The sequence below is a fragment of the Meles meles genome, chromosome 10 (assembly GCF_922984935.1).
Source record: "Meles meles chromosome 10, mMelMel3.1 paternal haplotype, whole genome shotgun sequence".
In the NCBI taxonomy this organism is placed as follows: domain Eukaryota; kingdom Metazoa; phylum Chordata; class Mammalia; order Carnivora; family Mustelidae; genus Meles; species Meles meles.
The window spans coordinates 59,044,986-59,061,598 of NC_060075.1; the positions used below are offsets into that span (position 1 = coordinate 59,044,986).

At 41.9% G+C, this 16,613-nt stretch overlaps 2 protein-coding genes across 2 annotated transcripts in view; one reads left to right on the top strand and one right to left on the bottom strand.

The window, feature by feature from the left end:
* Positions 1 to 11,306, bottom strand: part of BZW2 (basic leucine zipper and W2 domains 2) — a 59,854-nt gene extending 48,548 nt beyond the window's left edge. The window contains exon 1 of the mRNA XM_046021435.1: positions 11,173 to 11,306. The gene's annotated coding sequence lies outside the window, so the exon portion shown is untranslated. The remainder of the gene's footprint in view (positions 1 to 11,172) is intronic.
* Positions 11,307 to 11,665: 359 nt separating this feature from the next.
* The window catches only part of ANKMY2 (ankyrin repeat and MYND domain containing 2), a 36,432-nt gene continuing 31,484 nt past the window's right edge, over positions 11,666 to 16,613 (top strand). The window contains exon 1 of the mRNA XM_046020618.1: positions 11,666 to 11,948. Within this exon, the coding sequence (XP_045876574.1) occupies positions 11,882 to 11,948 (67 nt within the window). The 5' untranslated portion in view covers positions 11,666 to 11,881. The remainder of the gene's footprint in view (positions 11,949 to 16,613) is intronic.

The window sequence follows — 16,613 nt, forward strand, 5'->3', positions numbered from 1 at the left end:
GGCACGTTTTGCATGGAGCACTGGGTGTTGTGCAAAAAGAATGAATACTGTTACGCTGAAAAAATAAATAAAATGGGAAAAAAAAAAAAAGCAAGCCTGTTGAGAGTATATATGACTACTAGTTCAAGTGAGAAGTTAGAAGATATTATAATGACAAGAAGGATTGAGGTGTATTTCATTTTTCTCAGGGCTTTAATCGAGGACAGGAAAATAGAATCCCCTGCGGGGGGGTGGGGCAGGGAGAACATCCCTGACTAGTGGGCAAAGTCAGCTTTGGAGCATTTGCTTAAACAACATAATGGACCATGAGGAAGCTCAAAGGTGGTGGTGGGCAGGCATCCAACTTTCCACATTTATGAGTTCTCTCAACCAAGCCACTCCTGCCCCCATCCTCCCAGGAGGGGGTCTGCCCAAGCCTGTCTAGCAGATGAAGCCGTATTTGAAGACTTGTACACAAAAAACACTCACCACACACACGGGTATTTCACAATGGACAGAGCATGAACTGGAGAGAAATGCCAAAGCCAAGCCTAGGTCTTAATGGTAATTCGTAAACGATACACAGCACACTGATGATACGGGACCATATTCCCCAATATGATTTTAGGACAGTGGACTACACAAACTCAAATTTAAAAAGACGAGAAACCAAAAACTTAACAAACAAAACATCAGAGAGCTATAAATCCTCAAGTATATTTTTTTAAAGGTGTAAACCTAAAGAGAGCCATGTGTTTGTATTTCTTTATGAAGCGTACGACTGGCACCGGTCAGCAGGAATCCAACAGGGGCCGGTTAAAATAGCAGCATGGTGCTCACTCTCTAGCAGGTGGAGAAGGGACCCAAGCACTGTGCCAAAAAAAAGCCCGGCAGTGTGAGTTAACAGGAAGTAATGGCCTCCAGTATGTTAAAGGGATCAAACAATGCATTTGAGCTGCAGGTGTGTTTATTGATGTTTTAATCATTAAATATGTGTTTCTTAGTTGCTATCCATGAAGCATAGAACACTTTGAAAAGCAGGGACCTAACACCAGATGCTCATCTAACAACCCAAGAAGGCTCTGAGGTACCACACCACTTGCTTGAGGTCATGCATTCCATTCCATCCTAACATTGGTGATGAAGGAGAGATGAAAGCAAAAATTCCCTCCACAAGGAGCTTACATTTAGGGAACAGTGAGGGCTAGAACCTGATCAACCCAGTCCCCACCTTGGTGTACTTTGCAAAAAACCAACCAAAACCGTTGCCGTGTCTTGGGCCATTATTTATATGATACTCGAAGGCAGCTTTTTCATTATTTGCCTCATAGATTTTACGGTTCAGAATTAGAGAGAGTAAAGCATAAATATTAATGTTCAAGTCTAGTTCAGCACTTGGATAAATTGAATTGGCATATGCTACCTCCCAAATGCCAAATCGTCTTCCATTGAGTTCTGTTAAGGAAAAAACATTTATCTTTAGTGAGAGGAATTAACAGAAGTCCTGCCCCTGAGGGACGCGTAAATAGTAGGAAATTTATGGCACCATGGCTTCTAGTACCACAGAAGCTGATTATCATATTGTTTCCTGCAGAGACTCACCTCTAACAAAAACATAATCTTCATGCTCCTGAATACTGATGCCACGTCCCTTCCCCATAGCCAACAGTTTACTCTGTCCCAGCAATGTGGGGGTCTCCTTCCTGTTTATAATAACCCAATTCTATTACCTTGTATACTGAGAAAAACACATGTCATTTTTTTTTTCTTAGAAATGATCACATGGGACTTCATCAAGATAAAAACTGCAGAGCAAAGGAAACAAACAACAAAACTAAAAGGCAACCTACCTTTCGGTAGGTTGAATGGGAGAAGATATTTGCAAATGACATAACGGATAAAGGGCTAGTATCAAAAATCCATAGAGAACTTACCAAGCTAAACAGCCAAAACCCAAAAAATCCAGTCAGGAAATGGGCTGAAGACATGAACAGATGTCTGTCCAAAGAAGACACACAAATGGCAAACACACATGAAAAGATGCTCAATATGACTCATCATCAGGGAAACACAAATCAAAACCACAATGAGATACCACCTCACATGGGTCAGAATGGCTAAAAATAACAATTCTGGAAATTGGCGAGGAATTGTTAGCAAGGATGAGCAGATAGGGGAACCCTCATCCACTGCTGATGGGAATGCAAGCTGGGGCAGCCACTCTAGAAAACAGTATGGCTGTTCCTCAAAAAGTTAAATACAGAGCTACCCTATGGCCCAGCAACTGTATTACCAGGTATTTATCCAAAGGATACAAACATAGTGATTCAAAGGGGCATGTGCACCCCAACGTTTAGAGCAGCAATGTCCACAATAGCCAAATTATGGAAAAAGCCCAGACATCCATTGAAAGATGAATGGATAAAGAAGACTATATACACACACAGAGACATACATATGTATATATGCACACACATACATATATATAATGGAATATTACTCAGGCATCAAAAAGAATGAAATCATGGGGCACCTGGGTGGCTCAGTGGGTTAATCCTCTGCCTTCGGCTCAGGTCATGATCCCAGGTCCTGGGATCAAGCCCCACATCGGACTCCCTGCTCAGCATGGAACCTGCTTCCCCCCCTCTCTCTCTGCCTGCCTCTCTGCCTGCTTGTGACCTCTCTATCTCTGTGTCAAATAAATTAAAAAAAAAAAAATTCTTAAAAAAAAAAAGAATGAAATCATGCCATTTGCAATGGTGTGAATGGAACTAGAGTGTATAATGCTAAGCAAAATAAGCTAGTTTGAGAAAGACAAATACCATAAGATTTCACACAAATGTGGAATTTAAGTAACAAAACAGACGAAAATTGGGGAAAGGAAGGAATAATCAAATTAAATACAGAGAGGGAGGCAAACTATAAGAGAATCTTAACTATAGGGAACAAACTGAGGGTTCCTGGTGGAGAGGTGGGTGGGGGAAATGGGGTAAGTAGGTGATGGACATTAAGGAGGGACCTTGATTTAACACTGGGTGTTATATACACCTGATGAACCACTAAATTCCACCCCCGAAGCTAATAATATACTATATGTTAACTAACTTGATTTTAAAAAGATCTAAAAAAAAAAAAAAAAAAAAAAAAAAAAATCACAAATCCAGGAAGCTGCTAAAGTTAGTTTGAGAAGTAGTAAGGTCCTTTGTCGGAATGTACAAGAACAGGATGATAGTAGAATATTCTAAAACTGTTCACCTCACAGTGACTTACAATCTATTCTCTGCAGTGTTTTTAAGAGTTGGTATTCCTTCTTATTACTTACCTCTGCCTGGGGTTTTTTTGTGATTTATTTATAAGTCTTCAAAGATCACAGTACATTAACAACTGGTTTTTGTTTTGTTTAAAGATTTATTTCTTCATTTCAGAAAGAATGCTACACAGATGCAAATGGAGGAAGGATGGAGGGACAGACCCTCTCCAGATCTTTATCCCACAACCCATGAGATCATGAGCTAAGCTGAATGAGAGTCCCATGTTTAACCAACTGAGCCCCCCAGGTGCCCCAAACAACTGTTTTTTGAAAGTCCCCATCTAACATAAAAATAAACTGAAGTATGAATAGATAAAATATAATTCTACATCTTTCACAGATTTGTTATTGTTTTCTTACTAAAATGTTATTTGCATAATTAAGAAAATTAAAGGCAGAAAATTAAATGACATATATTTATGTAGATATGTAGGTAAGTATTAAAGACCCCATTTACTTCAGAGAGAGAGAGTGTATGAGCACAAGTGGGACAGGGGCAGAGGGAGAGGGAAAGTTGGCTCCCCACTTAGTGTGGGGCTTGATCCCAGGACCCTGTGATCAGGACCTGAGCCAAAGTCAGACACCTAACTGACTAAGCCACGCAGGCGCCCCAAGACACTATCTTTAATATTAATGTGGGGCATTACGCTTTCTTATATGTTATTATATTTTTCTTTTTTGACATAAAGAAACAAAAGGTATATCTGATATTAAAAATCAAGAAAGAACAAAGGCACTGTCTCTTTGGCATTTGCCAACAGAACAGTTCATTCAGTGAGTTACCCAAATCTTTATTTTCAAAATAGATTAAGAAGTCTTAAAATTCCTTTAAGGTACAGATTTTTTAAATTCCACAGATTAGATATTTAGATAGATTTCATTTAAAAGTAAACCTCACAAAGAGTTTCCAGTTTATTTCCTAGCTATTTATATTCTAGTTGTTTTGAATAATTTCAAGTCGTTGTGTAATCAAGGGCAAAATATTCTAATAGATACATGACTTTCTCTTCCATTGTCTTTTTAATGTCTATTATCAACTTCCTGGTAATGCCAATGCTGAAGACAGTGGTTTGTAATTTTGAATTTGGTCTGAAACATGTGCTGTCACATTTTATAAACTACTTGAGAGCAAGAACACCATCAAAGCGTGCTTTAAAATATAATCTGCTACTTCTGTGATCTTAAAAAGTTGACACACTGAGGAAAACATGTCTTTGAGTGAAAACCATTGCTAGTTCCAGTCTGGCTGCCTGTAAAACTATAGCCTATATTTATCTTATAAATATTTATAATGTTATAATATTTTTCATAATTGTTTTTCTAGGGGGTTGTTCTCTCTGGCTTGCCAAATTCACCAATCCTTCCAGACTCAGTTCAAAAACTCACTTTCTCCAGGAACTAGCCCTCCCACTGAGCTCCACCCATTCTGGAATTCACACTCGTTTCTGTACAGCTCTGGCTGGAGATTGAAGGCTGTGTGGAGGAGGGGTCATTTGAGCTGAGAAGGGGTTGAGTAAAATTTGATATGCAAAAAAGGGCGGAGGAGGGCATTCCAGGATCAGGAAACCAGTGGGTGGGCAGAGGAGTAACAACATTGTTCCAATGAGAGCTGATAGACTGGCAGGCCCTGGAGAAGCCACTTGAACAACCAAAGGGTTCTCAAAGGTTATTTGACCTATGGGCTGACATAAGCAGGACAGAGCTTAAGGACAATTACTTCATACTGTCCCTATTGGTTCAGGGACTGGCCTGTCTCCTGAAGGATAGTATAAGCCTCTTGAGGATAAAGATCATGTCTTATTCTCTGGGATTCATTGATCATAGTAGATTCCTATTAACATATCAATTCTGGGCTATAATTACTAGAATTATATCTTTTATGATTCTCTCTTTCAAAAATAATTTTTATCTTGGGGCGCCTGAGTGGCTCAGTACATTAAACGTCTACCTTCAGCTCAGGTCATGATCTCAGGGTCCTGAAATCGAACCACGGGTCCAGCTCCCTGCTCTGCCTCTGCACCTCCCTATTGCTTCTGCTTGCTCTCTCTCACTCTCTCTCTCACAAATAAATTAATAGACTTTCTAAAAAAATAATTTTTATCTTCCCAAATTAAGGAAGACAGGTATATAGCAAATACTAATGCCAATACAATTTTATATTGAAATGTTTTATCAACTGGCCTATAATTGTGTTTTTCCCAAATGTAAACAGACAGAATTGGCCCTAAAAATAACTTGTTTTTATACAACATTTCACAGTAGAGTATTCTCAAGCATCCTCAAAGTCACCCTGTAAGTTTCGTGAGCATCTCTATTGTATATATGTGAAGAAACCGAAAGCAAGGGAGATTGCTTTGGAAAATACATCTCACCCAGAAGCTGGAGCCATGGTCTTCTCCCTCCAATTCCCAAGGCTCTAGTTGTGCTTGGCCGACTCCCAGAGACCATCCATAATAATTTCCCACCACATCAGAAGAGGCTACTTAATGGGCCTGCTTTACTCCAAGATCAACAGACCAGAAAGAGGGTGATCAATGCAGTTTAAAGGGCTGCTTTGTCTTCCAGAGTTAACACAATCGCACCATAGACAATCAAATGACAAGTGACAAAACCACCAATTTTCTAGCCTAAATGTATTAATTGGTAATGAAAAGGGAATACTAACTTCTTCCTTCTGATGCAGAAGCAGCTTTCTATTTTTAATATTGGAACAGGTCTGTTATACTCAGATAAGAGGCACTGGCCTAGAGTTTTAAATTCCACAGCAATACAGTTTATATAAATATGAGATGAAGCTGGAGATAAACTAATGTGTACTTCAGCAACACCTGGCAGTGGTACTAGACTGGCTACCTTGTCCTCAGACCTGTGAAGACTTCATTCTGAAGCTTAAATAAATCTTCAAAACTCCTACAAAGTCTAGGAAGACATGTTAAAAATGATACAAGCAATCTCTATGTTGGCCTTGGGAAACATTAACATTTAAAAAGTCCAAAACACAAGAAAAGAAACAAACATCAGGAAACCTTAAGTTACAAAGTTGTTAAGAATCCAAGAAGTAAATGTGAAAATAAGCAAGCCGTTAAGCAAACCCTGAGTAAGAATCTTGCAGGCACAAGTTCTGAGTCTGGCCCTTCTCTTCTTACTTTAATATACTTGTCCTAACAATGCTAATATTGCTCACAAGAGTTTTGGTACTTCTTTTTTAGGAAATGGTTTATGAGACATAGAAGAAAACCAGTATCTCCACTTGATTCACATCTTGGTTTTTTTTTTTCTTTTCAGTTAAATTAAATATATTTGTACCCTTTGTTCAGACTTGTCTGCAAATTACTTTGTCATTTTTCAAAAAAGATGAAAATTAGCTTCCAGGGAGATATTCATAAGCCTGGGACACAAGCACTGAGCAATGCCACCGACTTTTCAGTTTTGTGGAGAAGCTGAAATGTGGTATGAACAGTTTATGGAAATGCGTTGTTCACAAGATAGTCCTTTGCAGATTTGAGGTGCAACTGTTTTAACATTAAATGAATAATTGCATAAGCTAAACTCTGAGCGTAGATAAAGAACATTTGTATTCCTAGTATTTCTTTCGCTTTGTTAAACAACAATAATTTTTAGAGGCTATAATACTTCCAAACTCTCCTTTTAAAAACTTCATTATGGAAAATTTGAAACATACACAAAAATAGAGAGTATAATGAAGTCAATGTACTCATCACCCGGCTTTAAGTGTTAACAAGTCAATTTGCTTATTAATACTCTTAAACTCACTGTTTGTCCCTCATGGTTCCAGAATTATATTAAAGCAAATCTCAGATGCTATACAATTCCCTCCTTAAACAATTCCGTACATACCTCTAAAAGACAAGGAGGGATCTTTAAAAACATAAATATATCTACAACAGGTTTTTTTTCCCAAGTGTAAAAGAAAATAAAGTTCCGTGATAGCATCAAATATTCTCTCGGTCAAAAAGTGTACCTAAGAAAAGAAAATCAAATGTCAAGGAAACATTACCCAGAAAGATACAATACTCAAAAACAAGCTCTTCCCCTGCAACAAAAAGGAAACAGCAGTCTCTAAAAGCAGAGAGTTGGAGGTCTGGGGATTTAATGGGAGGGAAATCCAGGAATGGTATGCAAAATCTGTAATATGTGCGTATCAACACTTTTTTTCTTGGTTGACATGACTCATCAATCAGAATGTCAAGAACCTTGAGAGCAAAACATTTCAAGACCTTCTGCCCTTGGTTATGGCTGTGTGTGCTCAGTGCCACATCACTTCAAATTGCCAGGAAGGATTACTCGAATACAGAAACAAATCCACCTAAAATAACTTAGAGATCAAACTCAATTCAAATCGAGTACACACGAGGTGCCAGACACTGGGATATGATTTTGAGAAACCATGAGGTGGCAGACGCTGGGATATGATTTTGAGAAACAAGGGTAAGTTAGTCCTAGTTAATTCAGAGTTGAGAAGGAGATGGGGTCAAACAGGTTAATAAGAACTATAATAGAATGTCATGAAAAGGTACCTGCTTCAGGTATTTTCAGGGGGAGCCAGATGAAGAAGCAATGATTGGGATGGGGATGCCTTACGGCACCTAAGAAGGTAGGAGAGACTTAGGGCATGCCAATAATGGTACCAGTGACTCCTGTTTCAAGATTTTACTCATCCCCCTCAAACATAAGAAGAAATGTGTTTCCTAGCATCTGTAATGCCCTCACTGGATAAGGTGGGAGAGGTGATCATGAAAAAAAAGTGGTATTCTGAAAGCTAAGCAGTCCATCAGATATGAGGAGGAGACAGGAGACTTAGTGGTGAAGGAAGGGAGGGCATTCCAGGAAGAGAAAAACAGGAACAACGGGGTGGAAATTACTGGCATGTGAGGGAACCAGCAGTGTGGTGACCTTAGAGTGTGTGGGAGGGGCTGGCTGACTGGAAATGCAGGCTGGGACCAGAAGTTGGAGCCTTCCAAGCAAGAACTGGGCCTCTGTTCTGTGGCCAGTGGAAAGCTATTGACATGTTTTAAGTGAATCAATTCTGTCTTTACAGAGTATATCTCCTCCTTGGGTGGATGATGGGTGCTCCAGGTTTATTGAACTGGTGGCACCTTGAATTAGCTGCATGGGGTGAGGTGAGAGAGAAGCAGGCTACTTAGGAATCTGCAGCAATGGGCCAGGAGGGGAGGAGACATAAAAATTTCAGACATTTTAAAAACATTATTTTTAAAAAGGTGACAAAAGAAACAGAAGAGAGACCAAAGCATCATGCAAATTTTATTATGCAGTGTGGAACAGTGTGTTTGTATGCTCCAAGTTCTGTCAAAAAGTGGGAATATACATATAAGCTATAAACACATAAAATATCTCAAGAAGGATAGGAGAGAAACAGATAACCAATGGTTGCGGGGCAATCCAGGAGAAAAGACTGGGAAAAGAGGTAGGAAAGAGGCTTTTGTATTTCTGGCATGCTGAAATCACATGAATGTGTTATCTATTAGCTAGCTGAAAGAATATATAATTTCCCCTTTACTGCCAGCCACATAGGTGGAAAACAGTAAACAGAGAAAAGGTTTTGGAGACAGATCTGGGTTCCAGTTCTGGCTCTGACACTTCCTAACTGTGGGGCAGTGGGCAAATTTATTAAGTTCTTTTAGTTTCTGTCCTCTTATTTGCCACAACAGAGATTACACTGGCTACCTCAGGTCACTATAATATGGTTAAATTTAATCCCACAGAAAGCATCTGTTAGAATATCTGGCACAAATTAAATACTCTGTTAAGTGGGTGGTAGCTATTTTATTACCAATAAAACTTCTTTGACATGAATAAATTCTTAGTACAAGAAAAGTTCCTTGATCAAGTTTAAGGTATGCTCATTAGTTAATCTGATTCTTACATTAGGTATTTACCCTGTACAAAATGATTAATGTAATCCATCTGATGAATGCTATCCATTACACATTGTTTCTAGGAATTTAAACAACTTAATATTTATCTGCATTTCTTCATAGATGTTAGTTTTTGTCTTTAAATGGCACTGACTAAATTTACTGAGGTCATGTATTCATAGGACTAAATACCAACCACATGCCAATAAGCACCGAGAAAATAGGTAATAAGCTGCTATCCTCGAGGAACTAACAACTTCAGTGAGACAAACAGGTGTGACCTTCAAGTAACCATGACCCCAATCTGGCACAGGAGATGGAAATACTGGCAGTGAAGTACCCAATTCTGGACACACATCCACCATAAGATGTTCAGTCACATGCTAGAGGAGGTTACTCTGCAAGCATTTTCTTAGGTTTGTGGTTTCTTCTGCATGATTCTGTGTTTTAAATCAATTGTAACTGTGGCAGTTACAGCATTTTTAAGTGTTACAAAAGATGGGTCACTCTCAAAAGCCTTACTACTTGTTGTTTGAACAAGGCACATCATTATTAAACGCATCATCAAACAACAGTTTCTTTGTTATACACTGAGATGAATAATTACAAAGTATTTTCATGTGAGATATTCTGGCTCAGATCTGCCCCAGCCTCTAAAGATGAAGCCTTAAAAAGAAAACAGCTGGAGTTTAGAAAAGATTTTGTTAAATGCAGGAAATAATGATGAACATCTTCCAGGATTTCAGAAGTGTTGGTGAATGCTTAAGGAAAAAAAGGAAGAAAGAAAGAAAGATGGAAGAGAGAAAGAAAGAGAGAGATGGAAGGCATAAGGCCAGAGGAAAATGCATTTCATTTCACATAGGGCACTGTGGGGAAAGTGGGTGGTGGGGATGCTTAAAAAAAAAGTCTAGACGATTATTCAAATATTTCTCTTTGAAGTAGATGGGTCTAGGAAGAAAAATCAATAGTAGTCCATAGAGAAACAACAGTAACACATCAACACTAATTTCTAAAGAAGCTTTCATTGAGGCTGTAAACATGTTAAGGATGCGCGCCCTGGAAGAATGACCGACTTCATATTAGCCAGCAAGTCTTACTTCTGAGCCACAGGAGGGTACACACTTGTATTTACCCCTAGCTACCTACGGTGTTAGCTCAAAGCTCGGGGCAACAAATTACAGTTGAATGAAGGCTGGATTAAGAGGCTAATCTAAGGCTATATATAGAGAGCAACATCAATTTAATCTCCGCCCCCGTCCCCTCCCCTCCCTATTTCCATAAATCTCAAGATCTGAGTTACAAAGAGACTGGGAACTCTAGCAGAGCAGAGGCCCTTCCTTCCCCCTTCCCCCCAGGCCATCTCTCATAAACCAAGTATTAGTTTAAGTGTAAATTGCTTCCAAACATTCTTAACAGGCACCGTAGGGCGATCAGATCCGGTTTTCTTCTCCGGCTTCCACAGACGCCAGAGGAGATGACAAGTAGTGTGTGTGTTTTGGACGGGGTGGGGTGGGGGGGGGGGCGGTGGCGGTCGAGGCTTGCCAAAAGAGAACTACCTTCTTCGGAGACTATTCTCGTGATGCGTTCAGCTCGCTCGCACCCGGGAGCTCTCCTCCCCATCCCACCCCTAGCCCAAAGCCCCAGCCCCGGCTTCTGGGGAGCCGCATCTGGCGGTGCCACGCACGAGACGACAGGCACCCGCCGCTTCCCACCGCGTGGCCCGCCCCCGCCGGCTCGCTGTCCCGGGGTCTCCCCGGGCGGCCAAATGTGGCAAGTGGCGACTCTTCCATCTGGGGTAATGACACGGTATATGCGATGGTGGTGGGGTAGAGAGCAGGCTTCCCCACCGGGGGACAGGAAGCCGCCCCAGGAGGCACATGCTTCCTGCCCGCCAGCTCCGGCCGGGATGGAAGCCCCCGGCGGGGCGGCGGCCGAGCTTCCCGCAGCCTTCCAGGTTTCCCCTGTCCCACCTGGGTTGCTTCTCACCTGTCCGAGGAGGTAGCGGCGACGCGCGAGGCTGCAGGCTGCGGCGATTCCGGCAGCGACGGTGGCACCCGCGGCAGTGGAGGCGGCAGACAATGGAGGAGTGAAGGACAGACACATTGACATCGACCCACAGAGCCCGGCGCAGCCCCGCCTCCCGTGTAGCCCCGCCTCCCGCCCCGCCCCCGGCCCGGGCTGCGCCACTCCTGGGGAAAAGATGGGGGCTTGTAGAAGCGGCCAAGGACCTCTGCACGCGTCGAGCAGCCATGGACGGACCCAGAACTTCTAAAAAGAGAATTTAAATATTGCTTGTGTCTAAATATTGAAAAGAGCTGCATGGGGAGGTGGAAACGTAGAAGAGGAATTTAATTTCCCCCTTTGATTTTCTCCATTGGGTTTTTCCTTGCCAGGCTGCTCCAATGGGAGTCACTTGCTGCCGCCTTGTGTAGCTCCTCCTCCCGTCCTGGCCAATGACGCGAGGGCGGGCGGTGACTGTCGCTGGGTTTACAGCGACAGACCTCCTGGCTCGCCGGAGCTCGCCAGCTGCTCGCCAGCCTGCGGGAGGGAGGAGAGAATTCGAACGCTTCCGCGCTTGGCTCCTCAGCGTCCTGGTCTCGAGTTGCCCCACTGCGGTTGGCATTCCTAACACACATACATAGTTTCTTTTTAATACCGCCAAAGAAACAGAATCATCTTCAAGCTGGCGGGAGCAATGGTTCATATAACGAAAGGCGAGCTGACCCAGGAAGAAAAGGAGCTGCTAGAAGTCATCGGGAAAGGTATGGGTGCTGGGCTGCAACGGGGCGCTGCCTGCCTGGTCTGGGGGCGTGGCGGAGCCCTGGAGGCGCCGCTGACCCCGCTGACCCTCCGCCGAGGTTCTGCGAGGTTGGTGGCCTCGCACCAGGAAATAGCATTTCTCTCGGTGGTCTGGGACCGGTTGCGGGGGCGGAGAGGAGGGGAGCAAGAAGCGGTGCTGGGACTAGAGCGGAGGTTGCAGGGGTTCGTCTCCCAAACCAGCTTTTGGAAAGATACACATATGCAGGCCCCAGCTCAGGTTATAATGAGCCACCTCTGCGTGTGGGTCCCACGATGCGCATTCTTCAAAACTCTCAACGTGATTTTGATCACCGTCAGTCTTGGCGACGGTGGCTTCGGGTTCTTAGAAGGGTGTCTAAAGGGTCCTTTCGACTTCCGGAGGCGGAAAGATCTGGATCCCATAGTTGTCCCCGCCCCCGCCTGGGTGTGGAGGGAACTCTTAAGGAGAAGGGTTCTTTATAAGGACACAGAACTAGGTCTGTAATTTGCCACATGGAGAGTTGTGCGCCCGGGCCTCCCCGGCTTCTTTCCAGAAGCCCCCGGCCTCCGCAGGAACCTTCAGGGAAGCGAAGAGGTTTAGGAGTCCACAGCCCTCGGCGCACTTAGCACAACTTCATCTTCTCCCCTCGCTCTTCAGCTCCTTCCCTTACACTCTCCCAACGCCTGTCCCACTTCCGCCTCTTCGGGTGTTGGGCAGGGAAATGTAGGCCGCCGGGACGAGCCAGAAGCCATGTTTCTCCTTCAGTCCCCGAGGGGATGTCCCAGAGGAGTTCCCTGCTGAGTCCTGTTACCTGGCAGGTGCCAAGCGCGTGACTACGTGGCTTCTCCTGCACAGTCACCGCTTCGGGATGGGCATGGGGGACTGTGGACAGAGTTAAGGTGGTTGGTTTACGGTCCGGGGTGAGTTAGCCACATCTGTCCTGGAATTGCACAGAGGCGTTATCGCAGCCTAAGGGCTTCCCAGTTTCCAGTCCTCTTTCTTTTAAGCAGTCAGGCTCAAATCTGCACCTCCAGAGAGTAAGGCAGATTTATTCTTCATACTGACAAGGGAAGTCTAAATGTAAAAGAGAAAAAAAGTCGGATTTGAACCCAACAGGTGCTGATGAGCTGAGCCCACCTCATCTGATCTCAACAATTTTAAGTCAGTCACAGCTACATTTATCATAAGTCTTCTTTGCCCAGAACTCTGGGACATGGACTTCGTGCTTTTGTTGTTTGTTCTGCACAGTTCTGGCCGAACTTTTCGGCAAGGCAGTCTTTTGTTCTTCCGTCTCTTGTGATTTGTCCTTTCCCTCTTTGGTTCTGGGATTCAGTTCAGCGAACATGTGAGCCCCAGCTGTGTGCCAGGTACTGTGCTGGGAGAAGGAAACAGGATCCACTCAGAATCCACCAGGAACGGACATTCTGCTTTTAAACAATCCAGAGCTATCAGTTTTTCAAGTTATAAACAATTGAGCAGTTTTATAAAGTGGGTTTCTGGAAGAGATGGGGGGAGGGCATCCTTGGATATTTTCTTAGGTGTACACCAGTCTTTATTTTAAAGACCACATAAAAGAGAATTAATGTCAAGTTTAGTCTGGTTAGTGCTGTGATGTTTCTGGGTCCACATTGTACATCAAGTTGCATTCATGCTGAGACAGTGTGGTTCACCAATTTCGTTGGCCCAAGCCATGAGGAAATAACTGAGATGGACTCAGTCTGTGATACAGTCTTGTTAAGTGAAGGTCCTTGGGACATCACTGTACTCTGAAAGAAAAATAATGGGAGATGTGAGGAAATAATAACTAGTCAGCCTTTATTTAATGTTGGTATGAGCCAGGCATAATTATTAGTACTTTATATGTGTTGATACATTTGATCTTGATGAGCTAGGAATTATTTTTAAGCAACAGCATGATGAGAGACTACATGGGGTGGTTCATCATGCAGGTCTAATTTGGAATCCTACCACGATCATGTGCTGGTGATGTGGCCTTGGGCAAGTTACTTTCTTGAGCTTCTCTTTGGTACTGACTTCATAACATTGTTGGGAGGATCAAATGAGTTAGTGTCTGTAAAGCATTGAAAGTGCTATTTGTCTTGTCTGTTATTATGGTAATACAGTGATCTCCAATTTATAGACACAGAAACTGAGGAACTGAGAAGTTAGATAACTTGTCCAGTGTTGCACAGGAAATAAGTGGCAAAGCCGAAATCTCATTTGGCTTATAGTCCTAGAAATACAGTGGACTTGAAAACTAATTAAAAAGGGGCTCCTGGGTGGCCCAGACAGTTAAGCATCTGCCTTAAGCTCACGTCATGATCCCAGAGTTCTGGGATGGAGTCCCATATCTGGCTCTCTGCTCAGCAGGGAGCCTGCTTCTCCCTCTCCCTCTGCGTGGCAATACACCTACGTATGATCTCTTTCTTTCTATCAAATAAGTAAGTAAAATCTTAAAAAAAAAAAAAAAAGAAAGAAAACGAACTAAAGAAAAAGTGAAACCAGAACCATAGCTGTCCATACCATATTCACTTCTAGAGGCAATTTAATATCAGCAACAACAGTATCATCTGTCAAGTTAAATTCACTTTAATTTTAAATGTTACTGATTTTGTAGTTTTGTGTACATTTGATTTGTGAAATATTTTCTGGTTTAGAGTTGAATGAAGGTCCTAAGCAAAGTTTGTATTTATACTTATAACAAATACATTTTAAGTAGGTGGATAGAGTTCCTAATTTTTTTCCCCTATTGATACATTTCTCAACTTTGGGAGGTACTAGATCAGTCAGCACTAGTCTTGGAACTAACAATAAATTTTCATTCAGATGTGACCTGTCATTTTGGCCAATCCAAAATAAACTCAGCATATGACTGAGTATCTCTCTTTGGCCAGTTAGCACCCTGCAGAAGTTAAGTAGACTGAGTGAGACTTAACAATTTAGAGAATACTGCACATTGCTCCTGGACACTTTTAGAACAATTTCTTCTTCAGGTGACTTCACATGCTAGGTAGCTTACAGATTGTATATTTGTGAGAAATGCCAAGAAGTTCCAGATAAAACTGAGAAGCTCTTACATACATACCATTCATATCATAGTTAATGATGGCATCCATTTAATGACATTTAAGAACAGAAAGTTGGAATCACTGAATCACATCCAGTGTACAACGTGTACATTGACCCATTCTTCTAAGTCATGATATTTTTTTCCTTGAGCACTGAAGAAGCACTATTTCAAAATAAATTAAACTTTTCCTTAAGGGTATAAACCAGAAGATCTTCCATTACTTGTTAAGTACCTGAAATCTCTGGGATTGTGGACTTAATGAGAAAGTAATGAATTTGCTACTTTTTTTTCATTATTTACATAATGAAAAATTATGAAATAGGCTTGGGCAATAAGGTTTATTTTACCAGCAAATTGCGGTAAAAAGCACGATAAGTGGTACATATTTTAAGTGTATTCTAAACCTTCTATAATTTTCTAGTGAATGTCATTAATTTAGGAATTAAATTAGGAAAATAATATTAGAACTCACAAGTTTTTCTTCTTTGGGTATTTTGCTCATCTGTTTTCCAAAATCTGGAAGCCCAAACAGTTTGAGAAAAAAAATTTCATCCTGGTCCCTGCATTTTAAAAAGTGAACTGGAATTCAGTGGTATATGTGTTCATCCCTCATCTTTATTTACTTATATTGAATTGCTTCCTGACAAGACAGATTTAACTTAGACTGTTGGCCATTGGACTAAATACTTTATAGAATTATCGACCTATTCTCTTGCGTGAGCCCAATGTTTGTGATTGTAATCCCCACCCTCCCGTAACATGGGGCATGCTTTGACATGCTCACAGTCCCTCTAGTATTCTCCCTTTCCTGCATAAACATCTCCTAATCAGATGGAAAATCACTTCATTCATTTCTCACTGGATAATGGAAATCAGCCAAAGCATCTTCCTGAAGTGAAATTGGGTTGCCAGAGTTTTTGTTCTATTTTAATTCCTTTCTAAAGATGTTGAAGAAAGTCTCTTTGAGAAGGCCAGGGATGGATAATGTTCCATGTAGAACTTGCTCACATGCTTGAGGGCTTTCCCCCATTCATCCTGTAGTCCTTCAGCCAGTGATACTAACCGCCCTCCAATGGAGTAGAGGGTCAGAAAAATGCACTATTTACATGATAGCTGCTGTCAGAATCCAGGGACTTGTAGATCGTTCACTTGACACATTTCCCCAGCAGAGCTATTTCGCTGTCAATCTAGGAGATATTTCTCTGTCCGTTCCCTGTTCATGTGAGGCAACCAGATAACTTGCCTAAGGAGCAGGTCAGGGAGAGAGAAGCATGCTAATCTTTATTCTGCATTCCACATTTAACCCGGAAAACTAGCAGAAGTTAGCACATTCTTAAACTGTAATTTTCAGTTGAAGGAGAGAAAAAACTCCCAGTTGTGGGATGCTCCTATTCTTTTATGTCCTTGTGAAGGAGAGGCTTGCCTCATTCTTTCTTCCTGAGAACATTCAATTTCATTGTTCTTTTCCCCATCAAACCAGAAATTTTATGGCAGAATGAGTAGCTGACTATTATTAACGATGATAATAGCAACGTTCTCTCTTGCAAGTACTTGCTTATGTCAGTATGCCTCACAGAA